At 53.3% G+C, this 21,665-nt stretch overlaps 2 protein-coding genes across 25 annotated transcripts in view; one reads left to right on the forward strand and one right to left on the reverse strand.

Annotated features, from left to right (window-relative positions):
• Positions 1-626: 626 nt before the first annotated feature.
• Positions 627-21,665, reverse strand: part of LOC129656594 (carboxyl-terminal PDZ ligand of neuronal nitric oxide synthase protein-like) — a 358,204-nt gene continuing 337,165 nt past the window's right edge. For all 24 annotated transcript variants that reach the window (XM_055587269.1, XM_055587261.1, XM_055587260.1 and 21 more), the window contains 4 exons: positions 20,946-21,111; positions 19,401-19,553; positions 4,910-5,219; positions 627-4,099 (listed from right to left, as the gene is read on the reverse strand). In XM_055587269.1, coding sequence (XP_055443244.1) covers positions 3,604-4,099; positions 4,910-5,219; positions 19,401-19,553; positions 20,946-21,111 — 1,125 coding nt within the window. In that variant the 3' untranslated portion in view covers positions 627-3,603. The remainder of the gene's footprint in view (positions 4,100-4,909; positions 5,220-19,400; positions 19,554-20,945; positions 21,112-21,665) is intronic.
• SPATA46 (spermatogenesis associated 46) lies at positions 9,604-12,586 on the forward strand. The gene is made up of 3 exons (XM_055587285.1): positions 9,604-10,137; positions 11,291-11,404; positions 12,060-12,586. The coding sequence occupies exons 1-3, from the start codon at positions 9,939-9,941 to the stop codon at positions 12,584-12,586; spliced, it is 840 nt and encodes a 279-aa protein (XP_055443260.1). The 5' UTR covers positions 9,604-9,938.

Here is a 21,665-nt window from a genome sequence, read left to right on the forward strand (position 1 = left end):
TCCACTTTGTCCCTTTTAAGGAGGTTAAAGGTCTGGTTGGTTCTCAGCTGGGAGTCCTCTGGGTCATTCAGTCTGACACCAGCCAGGGGGTACCCAGGGGGCTTCTGGCCAGCACTGTTCTAAGCCATGCTCTCTCAGTAAGGAGCATCTGGGCTACTGTAGTCTGGGGTAAGTGCCCACATCAGCAGCTTTGGGGGTTTTACTGACATTACTAATGACTTGGAATCTGATAGCAGCTCCGGTCCCTCTCTGAAGAAGGTCTGTGTGCACACCCAGCTCCGTTCCCACCTCAATGGGAGAGGGTTATGGACCCCAGGTAGCTGATCGAGTGGCCACTCTCATTTCCGCTTCTTTCTGAGGGGGAGGGTGGCATCTCTGCACACGATGTGGTTCCCTGAAGTAGTCATAGTTCACTTTGGAGGCGGGAGACTTCCACGGCGCCCGGCCAGTTAGGGGACTAAACGAGGGCACATCCCCAGAGACCATTTCCGCCCAAGGTCTCGGGCTAGAGATCTGTTGTGGCTCCCTCTCCCAGGCTCACAAAGCAAAAGGCCGGCGAACAAGTCAGCCTTCAGAAAAACCAACCACCCCCCCATTGGTTAGGACAAAAGAACCAAACCAGCAAAACCAAACCAAACCATTTTATTGTATTGTTTCTACCAGAAAATTACTAAAAATATAAATATAAAATCTCTAGAAAATACTCGGAATAGCTCTGTAATATTCTTCTTCCCCTAAACTGGGGCCAACCTCTTGGTTCTTTAAAAGCTGATGGATTACAAGAAGGTCTTCATCACCCACATTTGTTAACACATTACATTTCTCTCTGTGCCAGGGGAGTATGAATATGCCACCTTTTTGCCAGGTTCTGGAAGCTCACCTTCCATCTGTCATGGTAAAGCTATTGTTGAATATGGGGATACAGGGGAGTGGGACCAGAATGTGAAAAAAACTCCATGGCCCCACTTCCTTCTGAGGACATAGAAGACATTTCTCCTTGGTGCCCTGTCCTTGAGCAGACTGAGCCACCTCAGTCAGGGTGAAGCCTCCAGAGAAGCTGGAGTTACCCTGAGGGGTGTGTGTGTGTGTCAGGGATGACAGCATATTGCAGTTACAGGAAGGTCAGGTGTTGAGATGGACACAGGAAGCCAAGTGGGGTTTTACATAGACAGCTGGTCTGTGCCAGGGCCCTCGGGGGGCCCATAGACATTGCTGTTCCTGTCGGCCTTTGGGAACCCCTTGTCCCCTAGTACCAGGCACTCTCTGCAGCATTTAGGACTCGATTTTAGCCTCAGAGAGCTCCCCCACCCGCTGCTGTAGAAGAATGGCTGAGGTGGCGACCAGAGAGAGGCCACCTGGACACTGACACAGAGTCCCACAGCCCCTTCCTCATTCAGCACTGGACACGAGCCTGAGGAACTCTGGCGTCACCCTGTCCATGGTCCTGGGACAGCCTGACAGGATGCGTGTGCTGACTCCCGGGCCTCAGTGGCGTCTGGGTGGGGAGCAGACAGCAGGGTGTTTGAACCAGCCCTGGCCTGCCACCTCTGTACCTATGGCAACAGTATCACCCAGCCAGAGGCACGCTGGTCCCTGGGAGACCAGCAGACCAGAGTGTAGGTAGTCAAGTAAGTTTCCCATCAGAAGCAAAGTGAACTTCTGGTATGGAAGTGCAAATGAAAGGGGGCTAGCTCCCAGCATGTGGGTTTAGCTCTGTTCCCCACCCCCAGCTCTGTGATTTGTGCAGAACCCCAAGCCAATATGGGAAAACTTACAGGCCCCCAAAATGCTAGTCCTAAGAACTTCTGAGCATCGAGGGCAGATATCGCATCCTTGTGATGTTTCTGGAATAAGGCAGGATCGACTCAATTCGGTAACAGCCTTGCTCACTTCACAATGGCCTGCCTGGTGCCTGGGGTGCTGGGACCCTTCTGAGGAAGAGGAGACAAAGCGTTGCTGTGAAAAGACAAGGCCGTGGCAGAGCTGTGGCCTGGCCGTGTGGCTGCAGACACGAGCACACAGGGCAGGAGCAGCCTGCACGCTGGTGATCCCCCGAGGCTCCCGGGTCCACAGAGGTGGTGAGGGGGGAGCAGGAATTGGGTGACGAGAGGAAGTGTGCAGTGAGCTCTGGGGCGCCCAGAAGGGGAAGCCAAGCGATGACTAGAAATGGAGGAGGCAGCAGGAATTGCAGGAAGAGGAATGAAGACCCTGCTCTGGCCGGACGAGCCCCCTCAGCCTTCTCCCAGGGACCAGCCACCCTGCTTAAGAAAAGGCGCGTTCTCTTCTTGCTGCAAAGGCCCCCAAGGTTGGGATCAACCCCTGACAGGGTCTCCTGGCCACAGGAAAGCAGCAGGACAGGACTCCTGGTGGGAGACAGGAACACAGAGGTGGGTTAACACAGGAGGGCGGACCCAGTGCAGCTGGGGGAACTGCCAGTCCGTCACAGAGACCCCAGAGCAGGCGCACAGAGAGCGCCTTCAGGCCAAGAGCAGAGTGCCTCCTCCTCAAGGGCAGCCTGCCCAGCCTCTCACCACACTCCAACCTCTCACACCCTCCACCTTGGTCCTCACACTCTTCACCTTCGTCCTCGCACTTAGCATGCCTAGAGCCTGGAACTACATCTCGGCAGGCTGTGAGGCCCCATAGCTGCCCTGAGTCCTAATGACTACTCTTCCCATGGCCTTCTCCACTACTGCTCCGTGTTCTCTCGGGACCAGCTCCCTGGATGCCAGGTTCCCGGGCCCTCCCCCCGAATGACATCAGAACTTGCTCTGCTGCTTCTGCAAGGGCCTGCCTAGCCATGTCTTCACGCACAGCGTGGGAAGCCCGGGCCCCTCCTTCTGGGCAGGGAGCACAAGCATAGCTGAGGCACCATCATTCCCAAAACCTCTGGACACTCCCACGCTGGGCAGGTGCCCTCAGCGGCTGGCTCCATGCCCTGCCCCAGGGAGGGCTCACCATGCTCCCCGTCTAGAGGATAAGCCCCTGTGAACGTTGGGCTACAAGGCTGCCCAGGGTCTCAGGCATAAGTATCTCCCTCAGCCTGCATCCACATGGGCAGAGGCAAGGGGACAGCCCGAGGCCTGCAGTGTCTTGTGACCAGGAAAAGCTGCGGCTGCGCTGTGCTCTGGTATGGCTTTCTGGGTCTGGGCCCGTCACCAAGCCAAACCCAGCATCCCCCATCCAATCTGACTGCCCCTGAGGCAGGAGGCCTCTGGGCGCCCAGGGAGGAGAAGGAAGGAACCAGGAGGGCGAGGGAAAGAGAAGAGCAGGCGGCATTTGGAAGACAGGCAAAGAGAACAGCCTTCATCCTGGGCTGCTGGCCCTGCACGCCCATGGGTAGCCAGGGCACCGTGGGAGCAGAGGTGCCCCAACATCCAAGGGCTGCAGCCAGCATGCAGAGAAGCTGGGATGGCACCCAAAGGAGTACTTTTCCATTCCATGGACAGACTCTTGGACTATACAACCACTTGGACCTGCGGCCCTGCAATCACCAGGAGAATCACTCTGCCATGCCTTGTGCAAGGGGGACAGACAGCAGGAGAGAGGGCAGAGCCAGGGTGCACGGTGGAGGAGAGGGCAGAGGGAGGGCGCTCAGCAGCTCTACTCAAAGGACAGCAGGTCTGGGTGAGGGCCCTCATTGTCAACACTGGAGGTCCGCGCCCGCGGAGGTGGGCTGCCGTCCTCCGGAGACTCGGCCAGGCTGATGGGGCTCAGGCTGAGTTTGAGGCCATTTCTCTCCATGAGGCCAGGGGAGGAGGCCCTTCGGCACTCAGTCACCTTGAGCTTGGGGTCGTCCTGGCTGTCTTTGTGGATGAGGTCAGGTACCGACACGGAAACCTCTCCATTGGGCAGAGCGTCATCCCTGTCCACCACCTCCGTGGTGGCCTCTGGCTGGGAAGCATCGGCTGGGCTGGGTTGGGCGGAAGACGAGACCTGGGGCGGCCCAGATGACAGCTCTGTCCCATACTCCAGACTGCTTAGGACAGGCTGTGACGAAATCAGCATGTCCTGGGTGGTCTTCAGGGCCCGAGGGGTTCGCTTCCTGGTGGCAGGAGGTGGAGGATCCAGCCGAGGGAATGCTTCTTGCAGGGCTGACCTGTAAAGTTGATGTCAGTGCTCTGAGGCTGGCGAGACACCAGTCCCTGCTGTGCTCTCGCATCTCTAACTCCAACTGCATTTTCCACTCACCCACCCGGGGGGCGCTTGACACTCTGGACTCTCATCCTTGGTTTAGCGTGAGTCTCAGCAGTGTGAGTGCAAATGGCTTCGAGGCCGTCACATGCTCACTCGGTCTTCAGAGCAGCACAGAGTTAACACTGGGCCCACTGGCGAACCGCATCACATCAGAACCTATGCAATAGCTCTCAAAAGTTGCATCACCACCCTCCAAGTGCAAGTGTCTAAAACAAGGCCCCAAATGGGAGGCTTCCCCCGCACCTGCCCAAACATGGGCTTCTCCACTACTGACTGTCAGGGCAGGGCTCCTCACACGGGGCTGGGTGTTGGAATCCCCCTGGGAAGCGTGCTTTCCACAATACCTGGGTTTGAATCCAGCTCTGCTGATCACTAACTTTGTACCCTTAAGCTCCTCACGTTACTACTCTGAACCTACACTGTCTGCAAAATGGAAATGATACCGTCTACCTCGGAGGACTGTGGCAGGGTCAGGTAACAGAGCGCAGCTGAAGCACAGCACAGCGCCAGGACGTGATGGGCATGCCGTGAACTTCAGCTGTGGCGGCGGACGGTGAAGCTGGCTTCCCCAAACGTCACCCTTCCGCTATTCCTCACGTGACCACCTCACGTCCCTTCCCCAGGGTCATTCTCCTCTCGAGACACTACAGTTTCTCTGCAAGCCCCTTCCTGGTCCACAGACCCGCAGGGAGGTGATAGGTGGTGCACTCACCTTCCGTCATCCCCGTCAGCCCCGCCGGTCAGTTGGGCCCCTGCGGTCTTGTTGACCTCTGTTGTGCCCACGCTGCCCAGGCTCGAGGGCTCCTTTCTCCGCAGGAAGTCATTCACTTTGGCCCCCACCGCTTTGCCCAGGCTCTTGAGGTGCTGACTGCTGCCCACCCAGAGTCCGGGCCCCCCGGACTCCGCAGACCCCTGAGCAGCAGCGCTGGGGGCCGCTGGCCTGGACAAGTGGGGGAAGGAGCGGCTTGACTGGAGCTTGGGAGTAAGGGCTGTGTTCAGGTTCTCAAACATGCTGTGGTCGACTACAAACAAAGAGGGAAAGAGAGAGAGCCAGTGAGGGGAGGGGAGTGGGCACTTCTTTCCCCATCACTGCTGGTCTTCTTACACCACACCCACAACTTTGTAACCTCACGAGTCGAGAGCGTGCCAGCAGATACTCTTGAACCTTCCAATCCCGTTGTCTTGATGGGCTGTGGGACCAGAAATTCTAGTTCTGCCTCACCCAGGTTAATCAGTGATGAACGCTAGCCACAAAAAAAGCCAACTTATCCCTTTAAGCCTGCCTCCTTGACTCCCAGCCTAACTGCTTACCTTGGGGTCACCAGGCCTTCTGAAGTAAAGGGAAACCAGGATGAAGTGATGAGATGTACAGTTTTATGCTGTGGTGAGCGCACGGCACTGACTCGGGCACTGGGGTAGAAGCCGGTGGAAGAAGGGTGAGAGAGGCCTGCAGTTGGAGGCTCTCTGCTAAAGAGCTACATGAGTAGCATGCTTTCTCCATGGAAAATGCTCACTTCTCCAGGTGTGTAATCTGGGAGAATGGACCAGCTGTTTGAGGAGGGATGGTGTGAACCAAACGGACAAGTGCTTGGTGCCAAGGAAGCAGGAGGAAGCTGACAAACACCAGGTCACTTAGTCCTCAGGACAACCTAGTGAGGTGGGGTGTGGTTAACACTTTTACTATGGAGGAGGAAAACGGGGCTCAGAGCAGTGAACTGCTGGGCCTCACGTCACAGGCCAGTTACTGGTGCTGTGGGAACTACAAACCAGGATTTCTCACCTGAAGCTCAGAGCTTGTCCCACTCCCTTTCCTGCCTTGCCTGCTGTCTAAATATGCCTTGTGGACACTCCTCTTAGGGATCTCTCTTCAGCTGGAAGGATTAATTAACTCAAAGGGCCGAGAGGAGACCCACTGCGTGTCTCATTCATCTTTGTGTCTTTGACAGCTAGCACACAGTAGGTACTCAAAATAAATACCCTGAACTGCCAAACCCATTTGCAGATAGAGAACTGTGGAGACCAAGACTGCAGCAGCTGTGAGATGTATAACTGGAATGGCTGGAGCTCAGGGTTCTAAGCCATGCTGTCTACACCCTGGCACGGGGCAGCGTCTCCCCACCTGGAAATTCAGCTCAGGCCTCAGTGCAGCCAGACCCATGCTAGCACCTTGCAAGCAGGATGGAGGTTCCTGTCCTTCCCAACCGCTCCAGATACTTTTGTCAGTCTGTGGGGAGGAGAGGTTGCCTTTGGTCACAGGCTCCTCTCCTAAGTTCTATTCTTGCTGAGCCTTCCTAAGAGGAACTGAGATCAGGGTGTGTATTTTCTTCTGTTGAAAAAACTGAAAGTGTTAGCTGCTCTGCTGTGTCCACCTCTTTGTGACCCCATGGACTGTAGCCTCCCAGGCTCCTCTGTCCAGGGAATTCTCCAGGTAGGAATGCAGGAGTATTCCTTCTCCAGGGGATCTTCCCAACTCAGGGATTGAACCCAGGTCTCCTGCATTGCAGGTGGATTCTTTATAATCTGAGCCAGCAGGGAAGCCCCTTTGTTGAACTTGCGCATAAAGCACTTCTCTGCCCTGCCCTGCTGAGTCCTGGGTCACAGGGAGCATTTCTCTCTATTGTGGTTTCAGCAGAGATATCTCTTCTGAGCCAACTACCTCAATAAGCCAGATGGTGAGGGTCTTTGGAGGTAGAGGCAGCTGGGGCAAGAGTGGAATCTCCGCCTTTGGTGAGCCCCAGTCTTCACCTCTGTAACTGACCCTAACCCACGTGCAGGAAAAGCACCTTTGCAGGAGACGTGCCAGGAACTTGGGTAGAGCATCGCTGGGACACCGGGCACAGAGCCAGCTGGTTCAGGCTGGCTGACTTCCCGGTGTAGACCCGCCACAGCAGCAGGAGGTCCTGGCCCATCATACAACAGGGGTATCAACTCGAGGCTTCTCCCGAGAGTGTAAATCTTGCCATGGTATCCACTTTTGTGTGGTTTACCTATCATGTCCCATATTCTTCAAAGTTTTGTTTGATCATGAACTCCTGGAAACTAACGCGTTTAATGATTTCCCCCCCAAACCAGAAAGTATTTGGGCCACCATGAAACTAGAGCGAGTGTTCAAGAGAGGTAGGCTGGGGAAGAAGGCCAAGCCCCACCACTTCTGGGCTCACATAGTTCTGTGGCTGTTTTCTTATTGGTTTAATGTGAATTTTCAGAGCAGACACATTCATTTCTAAAAGTGTAAGTACCAAAAGCACCTGGCAAGGCAACTTGTAAATTGCAAGCCCCTTTTATTATTGAGGAAACAGTCTAATAAACATAACTTTTTGACTAAGCACCATTTTAGATTTCCTGTACTACTTGCTTCTCTACCCGTCAGAATGTGTATGCTGAATTCTTAAGTAATTTAAAGATAGCCCATCATGTACTCTCTTCACAATTCTCTGCAGTCTTCTGGTAAATACATCTTGTTTTTATAATAAAATAAGCTCCTTGATGGGCTGTAGCATCTTGAGGGATATTTCTGGTCTACAATGCTCAGCGTAGGGCCTTGCACAATAGCAGGCATTTAGCAAATAGTTTAATTGAATTGACTTTTGACATGAATACTTAAAACTGACTGCATTAGGAGCTAACATCGTAGAGAAACTGTTCTCCAAGCCCTTTTCCATTTAGAAAAGTCATTCAAAACCCCCTCCTGCAGGAGTGGTCCACAGGGGCTCTTGAGGTCAGACTGGGAGGAACTCCAGCCTCCGACGCAGGACTCTCCCTAGGGCTTCCTTCATCTCCCCATCTGAGGGGTGTGCAGCAAGCCCCTTTCCTGCTGAAAGCATTAAAACTGCACACACTGTCAGGACCAGAAGTGTGGTGGTTCAGAAAGTAACAGTGATGTTGGAAAGGAAGGTAACTGGACCCCAACCAGGTGACCCTCCCCATAGCACCCCCAGCATGCACACAGCCAAGCAGAGAGGAACACCTGGGGCCAAAGTCATCCGTAAGAAAGATGGTATCTTACCTGTCCGAGAAAGGGGCTCGGAAAGCAGGTGGGAAACAAATGAGAGAGAGACACGTTTTATGTAGTGACCGACCACATGGGGAGTGTCCTCTCCTGTCTGGGCCACCAGCAACTACACACCAAGAGGACATAGCATGCAAGACAGGGGCCCTGTTATGAGGCACCCAGGACGACCGGGTGCTTGTTAATAACCAGATCAAATCAGTCGGATTTTAAAAACTCTCCAAATAGGCTCTGATGTAGCCTCCTGTATTTCCCCCCATATTCTGAGCCCCCTTTGCATTAAGTATATCTGGAGTTCCTAGCTGGCAGCAGGAGGAATGAAATGGGCCAGGGCAGGATGAAGTTCTAAGTCCCCTGGGTCCTGCATCAGTCCTTCGTTGTCTCATTTCCACACGTAAGTCACTCGATTTAAGACCAGGAAGATGGTCATCCGCTCCAACCACGCCAATTAACAGAATGGGAAAAGCAGGTGGCAGAGAGGAATGCCTCATACCCACAGGGAGCTGAACGGTAGACCCAAATTTAGAACTCACACAGGCTGACTCCCTGAGCCCTGATCTTTCTGCACGCCACGGCAGCCAACTAAAATTGCCAATACCTTAAAGTTGCCAAGGTACATAGTATCAGTTTGCATCCCAACACGTTCTAACATTCCAGACCAGGCTGTGGAGGCAGCCTGTGAGGAGAGCACGTTCCCCACGCTGCCCCCGGCAAACGTTTGAGTGCTGTGAACACACATGGACAGGAGGCCACCTCCGGGCTCTCACACGCAGACCCTCACTCACACTTGGTCCACACACAGCGGGGGGAGCGCACTGCTGCTTACAGAGTGGACCAGATCTTTCCCACACTGCACAAACATCTCCACCTTTACATCTAAAGCCCCGTATGCATCTAGAAGGGGGCACCTTCAACTCACCCATCAACCCTCTAGCAGGCTGCCCAGGCTGTTAGATGACAGAAGTGAAGCAAAGAAAAGAGGCAACCTTGCCACTCTGAGTTCATAGCCTCATGGGAAAATGGCTTATAATGAGCAAATGGTGTTGAGTAATCCACCATTTATGTTTTAGTCATTTGTTAAAAATAGCACCAACCATTTAAAACAATATCTGGTCCCTATTCTTGGGGAGAACATATTGAGTATTTAGGCACAAAGGGACATTATGTTTGTAACTTACCTTTAAATACCTCAGAAAAAAAAACAAAACAAAACATATACATGCATAGACAGGGAGGGAGGGAATTGATCAAGCAAACGGAATAAAATGTTAACAATAGGAAAATCTAGATACAGGGTACATGGACATTCTCTGCACTAATTTTATTTTTGCAGCTTTTTCTAAGTTTGAAATTATGTCCAAAGAAAAATATAAAAGTATACACCATATCCCAAACCAGAAGCTCAATTAAAACAACAAAAATATCTGGTGGCAGACATTAGGCAGATGAAAAGGAAACCAAGGAGGTCATTCAGAGAGGACAGAGAACCCCAGAGCTGGGGGTGGTGGCAGCAACATGGAAAACGGACACTAAAGAGCAGACAGGGGGACAGACAGCATGGCTCCAGGTCTCGCCCACACGCCTCCACCTCTCTGGATATTCCCAAGTAAGACAGCCCGCTGAGGAATGCCAAGTCAAAAAAATCTTAAAAAATTTTTATCTTGCTTGCACCAGACCCCATACGTCTTTGAGGGCACCTTCCTGGTGAGCGGAATTGTGTGGTCTTCTTGTGATGTCACCTGCGCTCGGAATGTTTATCGTCCGGACAACCCAACCAGCCTCCTGGGAGCAGCTGTGCGTGACCTCTGTACCCTTCGGTAGTCAGAACATGGAGAACTTCTCACTCCTCAGCATTTCTGGAACTCGAATCTCTTCCTCTGCCCTGAGCACGCTTCCTGATATTATGTCCTCACATGCCACCAGCTTGCCAGGTAAACTCTGGTGCCACTGGGCCCCCCAAAATGTGGCTCTTTGAAGCTTGTAATTGAGTACTCGACCAGATCATGTTATAGGACCTCGATTTAGTGAGAAAGTTACATTACACACGGGGAGAAAATAATTTTTCAAAATGCTGTGGGTGGGAGGCATTTTAATTGGAGAAAGCAGGTAAGTAGTTGCTGCTGTTTATTCATTTTTTGCAAGTGAAGAATGGGGGAAACACTTATTGTCACACTTTTCACCCTCTGTATCTACATGGACACTCGCGGGGACAGCCTGTCTATGTAAGTTGAAGAAGAGGCTGATGAGTTCATGCAATAAAGCTGAACGTTCTGACTTGCTGTTCAAAGCATGGTCCATGGACCTGTAATGTCATCTCCTGGGAGCTTGTCAGAAATGAAAAACCTCAGGCCCTACCCGAGACCCGCTGAGTCAGAATCTGCACTTTTAACAATATCTCAGGAGGTTCCTACGCACATTGAAGTTTAAGTGCTGCTCCGTGGAGGAATAGCTCTCCTAAACACCCACTGCCTATACACAGGCATTTGTATCCATTTCCCAAACTGAGCACAGCTACTACTCTGAGATTTGAGGCAAGTCAGCTTTTTAAGCCAAGTATTAGCAGCCATCAGACAGCTACAGTTCATCTGAACACTCTCTGGCTATGGGTGGGAGGCACTTTTATTGGAGAAACCAGCTTTTCATCCTCAAAGGGATCTTGTAACAAAGCAACAGGGCCCATGACTCCCTCCCCTGGGCCCTGGAGGGACCCAAAAGGTGCAACGTGGAGTGAAGAGACAGAAGCGCGCGCGCGCACACACACACACACACACGCACACACACACACACAGTGAGCTGCAGGAGGGTCAAGAGAGGGCTGGGCCGGGCAGAAAGCTGTTATCTGGCCCGTGTCTTACATTCTCCTTTGGAGAGGCTCTTTCCCCGGTCTCAGTGAAACCACGCCCTACTTGGAATTCCCCAGGAGGTCATCCAGAATAGCTCTGCCTATCTAGGTGCAAGAAAGGTCACTGTTTTGCTTCAGCTTTGCAGTGCCTTGAAAGTACCAAGGTTGAACCTCTAGGTACGTCTTGTGGGGAGGGCTCCCAACATTGCTCAGCTCACCAGAATGTTTCTCCTGTAACCCAGACATCGCAAAGCCTGTGTTGCCCACTGAGGTGTCCAGACCAGTCCAGGCCCTGCCGCCCCAGTGCCCAGGTGGCGTTCTCCGGCACGGGGTGCACAACATAGTGGTCTCGCCAGGTGAGGCCTGCTCTGGCTGGGCGGGCACGGGGGAGAAGTTGGGGCATGGGGCTGCTCCCCGAAGGGCATGGGGGAGCTGTGCATGGGATCGCCGCCCGCTGCCTTGCCCCCTGCAGTCTTCCGTCTGGTGCTTCCTTTAGCAGAGACCTGCAGGCCTGTGGGGGCCTCTTGCTTCTCCTCTCCTGTCTCTCACGCTGATGCACAACAGCAGTCTCTGCCTGACCAGGCTGTTGAAGGCAGACAGACAGTGAGGCTGGAAAAATGGCCACAACCATTGGTGGAAGGAAGAGGGGGTGCAGAGGTCTGGCAGTCTGCTCCTTAGAGGAGGCAGAGGAGAGGTGTCCTCAGGGCGGGACACACCTGAGAAATACCAGGGCTTAGTGAGTGATTCCACCGGAGTCACTACCCAGAGGTCAAAGTGCCATTTGTACCAGCAGAAAAGCAAACAGTGGGAAGGAAGGCCTCTGCCTGCTCTCCCCACCCCACCCTCTGCCTGCTCCCAGAACGCACTCAAGGTGGGGCAGAGGTGACCTGAGGGCGTGCCTGACCCCCTGTCTGCTTGTCCTTCTGCCTCTCTGCACACACAGTCTCTGGCCACCCCAGGCCTCACTGCTCCCTGCCTGGCCTGAGGCTCAGACCCAGCTTTCATTTGCAGATTGCATCTTGGGGGACGCCCCAAATGGAGAGCAGCTGAGGTGGAACTGCACCATCTACCGGCCCTGGTTCTCCCCTTACAGCTACTTTCTATGCAAGGACAAAGAGAGCCACCTTGAGACCTACAGCTTCCTGGAGGTGCAGCGGGACGAGCGTCAGGGGGACAGCTGCCTCCCAGAGGACACAGCCGATAGCGTCTGCTCATCCTCTCCCTCCCCAGAGAACACCTGCCCCCGAGAGGCCACCAAGAAATCCAGGCCCGGCCCAGACACCACAGACTCCATCACATTCCAGGACATCCTGACGGCCTCCAAGTGGCACCCGGCCCAGCAGAATGGCTACAAGTGTGCATCTTGCTGCCGCCTGTACCCGACGCTGCACTCCCTCAAGAGCCATATCAAGAGGGGCTTCAAGGAGGGCTTCAGCTGCAAGGTGTACTACCACAAGCTCAAAACCCTCTGGTACAAGGAGCAGAAGGCCCGGCCGGGAGACAGGCTCTCCTTGGGCAGCGGCCAGGCCTTCAGGTAGGCCTGCTGGACAGCAGCGGTTTCCTTGTTAGTGGATGACGCCAGGTAAATAGGGGACGATGCCTATTTATGTCTCTGTGGAGATGTCAATAAACCAAAGTCAGTGACGGCCTTTTGTTAAGTGCCAGGTCACCCTGTACCCCATCCTTCCCAGCCTCTGGCCCCCATCCCATTTCCCTTCCGCTGCTGGTTGCCTAGCAACACCAGGCCCATCTCCCTGCCTCTCTGTTTTGAAAGAAGACCCAAAGTATGGGAATATCTTCCGAGATGGTGGTTTTTCAAAGTGAGGTGCGCAGACCAGAAGTGTCAGTATCCCCTGGGAATTTGCTAGAAGTTAAATTCTCAGACCTACTGAATCAGAACACTGAGGGTGGGCCCCTCGGTCTGTGCTGTAATTGCCCTCTAGGCGATTCTGATGCAGCTCAAGTATGACAGCCGCCGCTCTAGGACCAGGACCTTCCTGCTGCTCCCGCTGTGATCGGTCCTGGCCCCGCGCCATGGGGAACCTTGCGCGGAGGCAGAAGGGCTGAAGGCCCTCTCCTGTCAGCCTGGGGAAGGCTGCATCGGCAGAATCTGCGTGCAGTGTGAAAGCTTCTTAGGTGTTAGATCTTCTGAGGGATGGAATGGGAAGGCCATGCCTCACGCATAAGCCAGAAGAGAGGCAAATAAGGCTGGGGTCCGTTCCTACCACATGTACCATGATGCTTCTCTTGGAAGGGACATCTCTGGCTGAAGTAGATCCTTTTTGACCCATGGGACATCTTGACATAGCTCTGTTGAGTCATGGCAGAAAGGCCAGGTTAAACATCTGAAAACACTGCTTCTAGCACCAAGGAATGTCCCAGCAGATAGCCCTGACCCTTATTCCATTTTCGAGCAAACCTCACAGCCCGCTCTGACACAGAAAAATGGATGAGCATTGAGTGCGCAGCAAGGACACCTGTTTTGCCCATTATGTGGTGGAAGAAAAACAGAGCTTAATGCTCGATGGTCTTATTTTGAGGCTTTTTTTACCTCTCACTTCATCTCCCTGGTGACTCAGTGGGCTCCTTCACTGCAGGGGCGTGGGGGCGCATTTCCTTTCGGGGACCCTGGCACCCACTGGTTGGCCAATGTGGGGAGGATTTCCTCTGACCCTTCCCGTGGTCATATGGCAAGTGTTTCTGAAGCCCCACATTATGGTTTAGCAAAGCTGCTTCTGCTTAACACTGTCCTGTTCAAATACCATGTGCGGCTCCTTTGTGAGGGAGAGAGAGGCTGGACCCAAGGCCCATCGTGTCCCAGTCCTTTGCTGCGAGGCCACTCCCGTCCCCACCCCCAGCGCCCGGCTCCTCACCCCACTCCCTCGCCTCCCTCCACCCCCCACCGCCTCCAGCTGGACCAGGAGCCAGGACATGCAGGTCCCACTCTCCCCTCACGGGGCATGGTGGTCTGCAGGGAGCCTTGACATGACTCTACTTCCAGGGCCTGGTACTCTGAGGGAGCAGAGGAGACTCCAATGACTCTTTAGTCCTCACTCTGACGTCCCACTTCCCTAACTGTTAAAGTCACCTAAGCCCTCGGGAGCTTCCCCTTACAGACGTGACTGTGCACACATGGCCCCGTGACGGGGCTTCTGAAGGAGCACAGGGAGAGGGGGACAGGGAGTGGACCTGGGGAGGCCGCCCACGGTCTCAGCATAGTGTGGGGAGGACCAGGAGAGGACTCATTCTCCCTCAGCCCAGCCCCCGCTCGCTCCTCCAGGACACCCACGCCACGGGCATGGCCAGGAATGTGTGTGCAGGCGCTCTCAGATGTGCCCGTCTCTGCAACTCCACGCACTGTAGCCCACCAAACTCTTCTGCCCATGGGATTTCCCAGGCAAGAACATTGGAGCGGCTGGCCACTTCCTTCTGCAGAGGACCTTCTCGACCCAGGGATGAACCTGCGCCTCCTGCCACTGGCAGTCATTGGCAGGCGATGCTTTACCGCTGAGCCACCCGGGCACAGGGCACAGTTTTAAAAAAGAGAGAGACAGAAAGCCATCCAAAGGCTGGGGACTGAGCCCGAGGGCCACAGCACACGCTGAGTGCGTCCTGGCGGGGGTGCAAATTCAGCATTTTCTCCCTAAGGACAAGGTACTTTCCACCTTTCACATTTAATGTAGTGTCATTATGACCCCAGTAGCATTCTCGATATACAGAGTACTGAGTAGGTTCAGTGCAGCAGAAATGCATGCAGCACACACCTGCGCTGACCAGGCACCCCTGAGCAGCAACACTGACTGATTCTAAAATGCAGTCTCATTTACTCTTCGTTGAGGCTTTAGTGGGGTACTGTATTCCCATTTTACAGGTGAGAAAATAAAGGTTCAGTTCCATTCACTCAGCCAGAGAAAGGCAGAGGGTACGTAAACCTGGTTGACTGACCCTCCAATTCTCCTTCAGGCCTGGCTTACCAAAGCCAAGTTTAACGAAACCTCTGCCTTCCAAAGAGCTATATGTTCCGGTCACTGTAGCTTGATTGTCACGATGCTGGTTTTGAGAAACTGCAGCTCCATGTTTCTCTAACATCTGTCTTTGCCAGCCTTCTGTCTCCCCTCTTATTTCTGCTCCCTGCAGGAAAGCCCACATCTCAGTGAGACAGGACCCCTCCGCTGAGCTGTGTCTCAGTGACACCGTAATCCTTCTAGGCAGGTGTGGGAAGGTCCCTGCTTTGTCTCCAGTATGGACATTTCTGGATTGCTCCCATCTAGCATCCTACCAACTACATATTTCAGACATTTATAGTCAGGGAATCAGTGAAATTTTATAATCTTGATGATCTTGCTGCTGCTACTGCTGCTGCTAAGTCACTTCAGTCGTGTCCGACTCTGTGTGACCCCAGAGACGGCAGCCCACCAGGCTCCTCCGTCCATGGGATTTACCAGGCAAGAGTACTGGAGTGGGTTGCCATTGCCTTCTCCCTTGATGATCTTAACTCTATCTGAAAAGATCTATGATGTACTTTTTAAAGCACTCAAAACTTGCTGCTGCCAAAATATTTCAATGATGTCTGGAGCTTGAAAAGGTCTGGGGTATGGGAGAGTCTGAACAAAAGAAACAGGTATAGACGAGGCATTACTGACATTTCAGGCTGGATAATTCTTTGTCGTGGGGGCTGTTCTGCACACTGTAGAAAATTTAGCAACTTCCCTGGCTTCCAATCACTATGTGTCAACAGACTCCTTCCGAGTTGTGACAACCAAAAAGACATTGTCAAACATCCCCTGGGGGAGCACCGCGTCGCCCCTGGATAAGAACTGTTGGTATAGCCTGATCCTACAAGGCTGGTCTGGACAATCTGCCTCTGAAGGTACCACCTTCCTTCCCTCCTTGTTGGAAGCATGAGTTCTTTTTCTCAATACCACACCCTTGGGAGTCGTGCGTCACGGAGCTGATGCCACCAGGCTTGGGGAGTGGGGTGGGGTGGGGAGAAGGAGCAGGTAGAATAGAAGAAGCAAGAAAAGACAATGAAAAAGCTTTTAGAAATAAGAAAGGTTTATTTAGCAAAAGCCACTAGACTAGTGACAACATCCAGGCAGTAAGTGCACTTACATGAACAGAATCTTTTCCCAGAGAGTTGATCCAACAGAGTTAATGCCACACAGTTTTAGGAAGTAGAAGGCTCAGGGAGAGGGCGAGGAATTGGGTGAGGGGTGAGGGGTAGGAGAAAGCAGTCAGGCAAAGAGAAAATAAAAAGGAATACAACCCCTAAATGAGAGCAGTTGAGAGAAGTGAGGCTATGAAGAGGCTTTATAGACAGCATTGGTATCAGCAGGGATATAAGGAATATAATTTTCAGTTCCAATATAGAGTCCATCCTGTGCAGAGCAATTCTTCCCTGGCTCCACACCTGTGAGAGCCTAGGGTGCCCAAGAGTCTGCTGGCACCCGGGAGAGGCTGGGGCAGGTACTGCAAGGGAGGCGCCCCTGGTGTCCACTCGTCCTCCACACAGGGCAGAGTAGAAGGATGAAAGAGAGGAGGGCAGGAGCTGAGTTAGCAGAGCAAGAAGCAAGGGGGAGAGGACAGGGTGACATCACTTGGAGGTTGGGGTCTGCAACGCTCCCTTTCCTGCCCAGTGGCTGGTGACCTTTGAAGGCCCCTAGATCTGTCTTCTGTCTCCTCTATCTCCACACACCCAGTGCACGCTGGCTGGGTCACACTAAAGATGATGCCAACACACACACCAGTGCTCCAGGGAGGGCTTGAACTGGGGAAAGGATGGGGCCAACGTGGGTAGAAACCACTGTGGAGCCTCCTGAAGGGAAGGGTCTTGAATGGGTTCCAAGTCAGTGGTACAGAGAACTAGTCTCTCCAATTCTTCAGTCTCTCTACCATCTCCTTTCTTCTTTCCCTTTGTAATCTTTTCAAGACCCTTTTAGACACTATCTTCCCCACCCACTCTTCTCCCCAAACAAGCCCTCTCCTAGCACACTCCACACACCCAGTCCACTGGCCTCTGGCTTTGTCCTCAGCCCCTGCTTGTGGGCAGTGGGCCTGGAGAAGCCAGACCTTCCCCTCCCCTGAACACCCCAACTTCTAATGAGCAAAGAGGTCCCACACTCAAGGAAGCCTGGGTTAGGATTTTGTAAGCTAGAGAGGCTCAGCCAAACTGGACTCCTGACCTCTCTCCTTTGATTTCATGGTTCTTCCTTCCTTTCTGTCTCTGGACCTACTTCCAATGATCAGCTAGAAAGTGTAACAAAACAGAGCCACCCCCTCTCCAACTAAATGCACATTAGGAAAAGAACACAAGTCTACTGTTGATTCAAACACTCTGGAGATTCCCAGTCTCTTCTCTCTGGTCACTTCTCACAAGCCTACACACACATATACACCTTCCCTCACACGTGCATGTCAAAGCAAGCACACGTGTACACACATGCACACACACACATGCACTCATCTCATTTCACTGATACCTTCATGCACCAAGGAAGGCTAACATAAAGCTGCATTTATTTCCTTTAATTTGGACTTTCGGGTCTAGCGGAAACCCAACTGTAGCTATAACAGAAGATCTACGCTTTCATTTCTGTATTTTATAAAGCCAAGTTAGGCTTAACGAACTTAATTTTGAAGCCACCACATCGTTACCAATTGATCCTCAAATACTGGGTTGGCCAGAAAGTTCGTTCGAGTTTTCCCATAAGACGCTGTGGAAAAACCTGAACGAAGGTTTTAGCCAACCCCATAGTAACACAGTCTGGGTCTGGAATTTGCTGTTCAAGATAAAGACATTTCCCCAAACTTACACAGCACTAGCATGTCTCAGCTCTCGCTTGGCACCTTTAAACCTGTTGCCAGCCACTGCGGGTCTCACTGGAGGCAAGGACGCGCAAGCATGCCCTCAGAGCCCCAGTCAGCCCAGAGTATTGGGCGGCAACCTCCGGGCCCAGATGGTAAAGGACAGCTGCACGTGGCACTGTTTACTGGCACACTCAAGGCGCGCATCCGCAGGGTGGCCGGCCAAGGGCAAAGTGGCTCTGGTCCCTGACTTAAGTGGCAGTGATTCTGAAGAGTGGACTTGAGCAGTCTCAGCTACCAGCCTGTGTTCTTTTTCTTTTCTTTTTGCAGTAAAAACTGCACACTTCCACCCAGTGGAGAGGACAGGTTGAGAGGTAAGGCTGGGGGCTCTGAGGCTTTTATAGAGGCAGAGAGCTACAACAGCTTCAGTAGGCACAGCCCTTGACGCAGGACACGGGAGACAGAGGGCAGCTTTCCAGCTTCCTTGGGGATGAGCTGGACTTGTAGGCAGGAGGTGGGCGGGGCATCACACTGCGGAATCAGACCTCGGTGATCTGGGGCAGGAGAGAGGCTGTCCTCCCCACTGGCTTCCATGGCAGGGCCTGAACGGTAGTGAAGTCCCATCTCCTTCTGGAGCAACACTTGATGCCACCCAGAGAAAGCGCTTGGATCCAATTCATCTGAAAGCGTATCCCCTCAATGCGATACATTCCAAACCACACGCACACTGAAAGGACTATCCTGTCCTTTAGCCTGGAGCATTTAACCTCTATAGTCTCTGCAAAGGCTTAAAGAAGTTATTCCTCCCAGGAAAGTCAGGGAAGAGTTAGGCAACTGGTAGCATCCTGGCATCTAAACACAAAGTACCTGAGAAGGTACCAATGGCTTCCCTTCATAGCCGGGACCACAGAAGTAGGGAGAGCAAGGGGACTATAAGGGCCTTACATGACAGAGCAGAGCAGCCTGATGATGCGGTAGGTTGGGAGCAGGTCCTTCAGCAGCCTGGTGGTCCTCAAGAGGGACCCTCTCCCAAAGCCATGGGCTCTGAAGTCCCCTCCTCCCCCAGTAGTCACAAGTAGGAAGGAGGAGTTGATTCACTTTTGGCAATCCAATTTCTTCCCCACTTGACCCTCCAAAGCAAAATCCTAATGCTTTTCTTAAACTGTAAACGTTTCCAGGCCCCTGGATATCCTCAGCAGTGCCCATCTGCCCATCAGCTGGCAGCCCTACCCAGGCAGCAGCCAGACTCGGCCCTCCACACCTCGGCCTCCTCGCCCCAGGGCACCTATACGGCAATTTCATCATCCAGGCTGTCGCCAAGCTCCTGCCTCTGCAGGACATTCAGCAGGCGGGGCAGCTCCTCCTGGGACCACGAGTCCCGTTCCTCGCTCTCGTCCGTGTTGGACTCGTACTCCGAGGCGATGCCTGACTCTCGGAACTTGATGAGCTCCAGGCTGCCAAGGAGCGGCTGGCCCTGAGCAGGGGGCGGGGTGTCCTCGGGTGGGAGAAAGCGGAAGCACTCCAGCTTCACCAAGCAGTCGCGCCTACCTAAGGGGCTGCCCGCTGGGTGGGCGAAGTCAGCCAAGCCCGCGCCCAGGGGCGGCGAGTGTAGGTCCTCCGGCTTCGGGGTCGTGGGGTCACAGAGCACAGGCAGGGCTCCAGAGCGGAAGGTGATCTCCAACAAGCTGTCCTGCGAGCCCACTGGAGGGGGAGACAACAGGAGGAGGGGTGGCATGAATAAGGTGGTTGGTTTGAAAGCCATCCTTGGCCCACCCAGGTCCCTGGCCGACTTGGTGGGGAGTGGGGGTAAGGGTGGGCTTTTCATTCCTTCCTTCCACTTGACTCAGAATGGACGTGCCAGGCTAGGGGGAGGAGCCGGGGGAGGAGGCAAGGCGGGGCCATGACCGCGATGGGCTGGCAAAACCCGCGGATGCTTTGTAAGGGGATCGTGGTAGGAAAAAGGTACAAACTGAAGAGCTATGTTAAAAGTATGTAGAAACGTTTAGTGCAGCCTTGTAAATTGGCATTAAAACAACAGGGCCTTGATAAAGAAACATCCAGAAGGGCTTTCAGAGTGGTAAAGTACAGTGGTTCCCTATCCATACCTTTGGGCCACTTTAAAAACAGAGTTCTCAGCTCTGCCCGAGACCTACCAATGCAGAATCTCTGTGGGTTGGATCTGGGAGTATCCATTTTTTAAGAAGCTCCCAGGGTAGTTTGGGAGAACTACTGGTATAACGCGAAAAGCATTTGTTTTATGATCAGACCCGAGTTGGAATCTTGGCTCCACACTGTGCTAGTCCTGAAACCTCGAGCTAGTTATTTAATCTCTGGGTCTGTTTCTTCATCTGTAAAATGGGCACAAAACCATCTGCCACTGTAGGGATTAAATGAGATCATGCATATGATCAGTCGACACTGGTCCACAGTCAGTGTGCACTTAGAGCAGCGGACAAGCCACAGACAAGTTCAGCGTGTCACAGAGAGACACTGTCTCCCAGCACTTCCAGTGCAGCCCGGATCAGCTGGGAGTAGAGGCAGGCCTCTCAGGCGGGGAGCCAAGCAACCTCTGCCACTAGCCGGCAGAGTGTGCTGGCCACAGGCGCTCCTCTGCTTTACCCACTGAGAGGCAGACTGCTACCAGCCTTTTCTGCGCTACCGAGTTATGCAGGGGGAGTGAACTACTGGACAGATTGACGTCTCCTGCAGAGCTCTCAGAGAGCATGACTCACAATAGATGCTCAGTGTATTTCGATTGGAAAAGCCCTCTGAGAAGGAACCAGGCAGCCTCAGGATGTGAAGAGCCTGGGGGCCCATCAAGGAGAGGCTGGGTGAACATGTGGTGGTGACTCCTGGGGACTTTCAAGGTCAAATCTGGGCACTGGGCTAGAAGGCAGTCAAGACCCTCTCTGGCCCTGCCATTTTGTAATTCCATTAAGTGTGTGGATGGAACAAACAGAGCTGCTTATATTTTCTGCTAGGATAACCAGGGCAGGCCAGGGGTCCAACAGTACCACCAAAAACTTTGGGGAAGATAACACTCGGTTCCAGAGCCTCCACGGGGAGGTGAGGCCAGGCAGGGCCCTCGCTTACTGGCATTCTGTCCCGACAGCTTCAGCTCCAACTCCTGCACCTGCTTGACCAGCAGGGAGATGTGCTGGAGCATGTCCTTGTTCTGCAGCAGGAGCTGGTGCACACGAGCCTGGGCCTCCAGCCGTGCTGCGGCCTCAGCAGCCAGCTGGTCCTTCAGCAAGTGAACCTGCGGAGAGCGGGGAGGCAGAGAAGACAGCGAGGAGACAGGGCGGAGAGAAGAAAGGGATGTGAATGTAAATGTGAGTCACTGTGGAGGGCCAGGGCCAGACATGCCTTCCAGCTTCAGTTCAAGATGAAGGAGGCCTTTCCCAGGCAAAATGGGCACCTAGGCTGGTACTGCAGAGAAGCTGAAAGAAGCTGGGCCACTGGATCCGCATCCCGAGTGCGTGATGTGTCATTCATGTACCACTTAGAGCCCCACACCGAGAGCCAGAGGTAGGAAAGAGTTGAATCCCAGCCCCAGCCCCGTCAGAACCGCTCTGACAGCTAACATACTACTGCTGTGTTGAGGCAGGTACCTTTTTCTCACCTTGTCTTTTCAAAAACAAAGCCAAAAAACTGATATGCGGACCCACTAGCGAAGAACAGTGTCACGGCAGACTCCCGTAACAATCTTCCTTCTCCCCTTCCTCACACCCAAACAGCACGAGAAACAGGAAGCCAGGCGCATGCCCTTTCTAAGACAGTGAGGTGACGGTCATGAAGTCTGTTTTTCCACGC

This window comes from Bubalus kerabau, chromosome 6 (genome assembly GCF_029407905.1).
Source record: "Bubalus kerabau isolate K-KA32 ecotype Philippines breed swamp buffalo chromosome 6, PCC_UOA_SB_1v2, whole genome shotgun sequence".
NCBI lineage: Eukaryota > Metazoa > Chordata > Mammalia > Artiodactyla > Bovidae > Bubalus > Bubalus kerabau.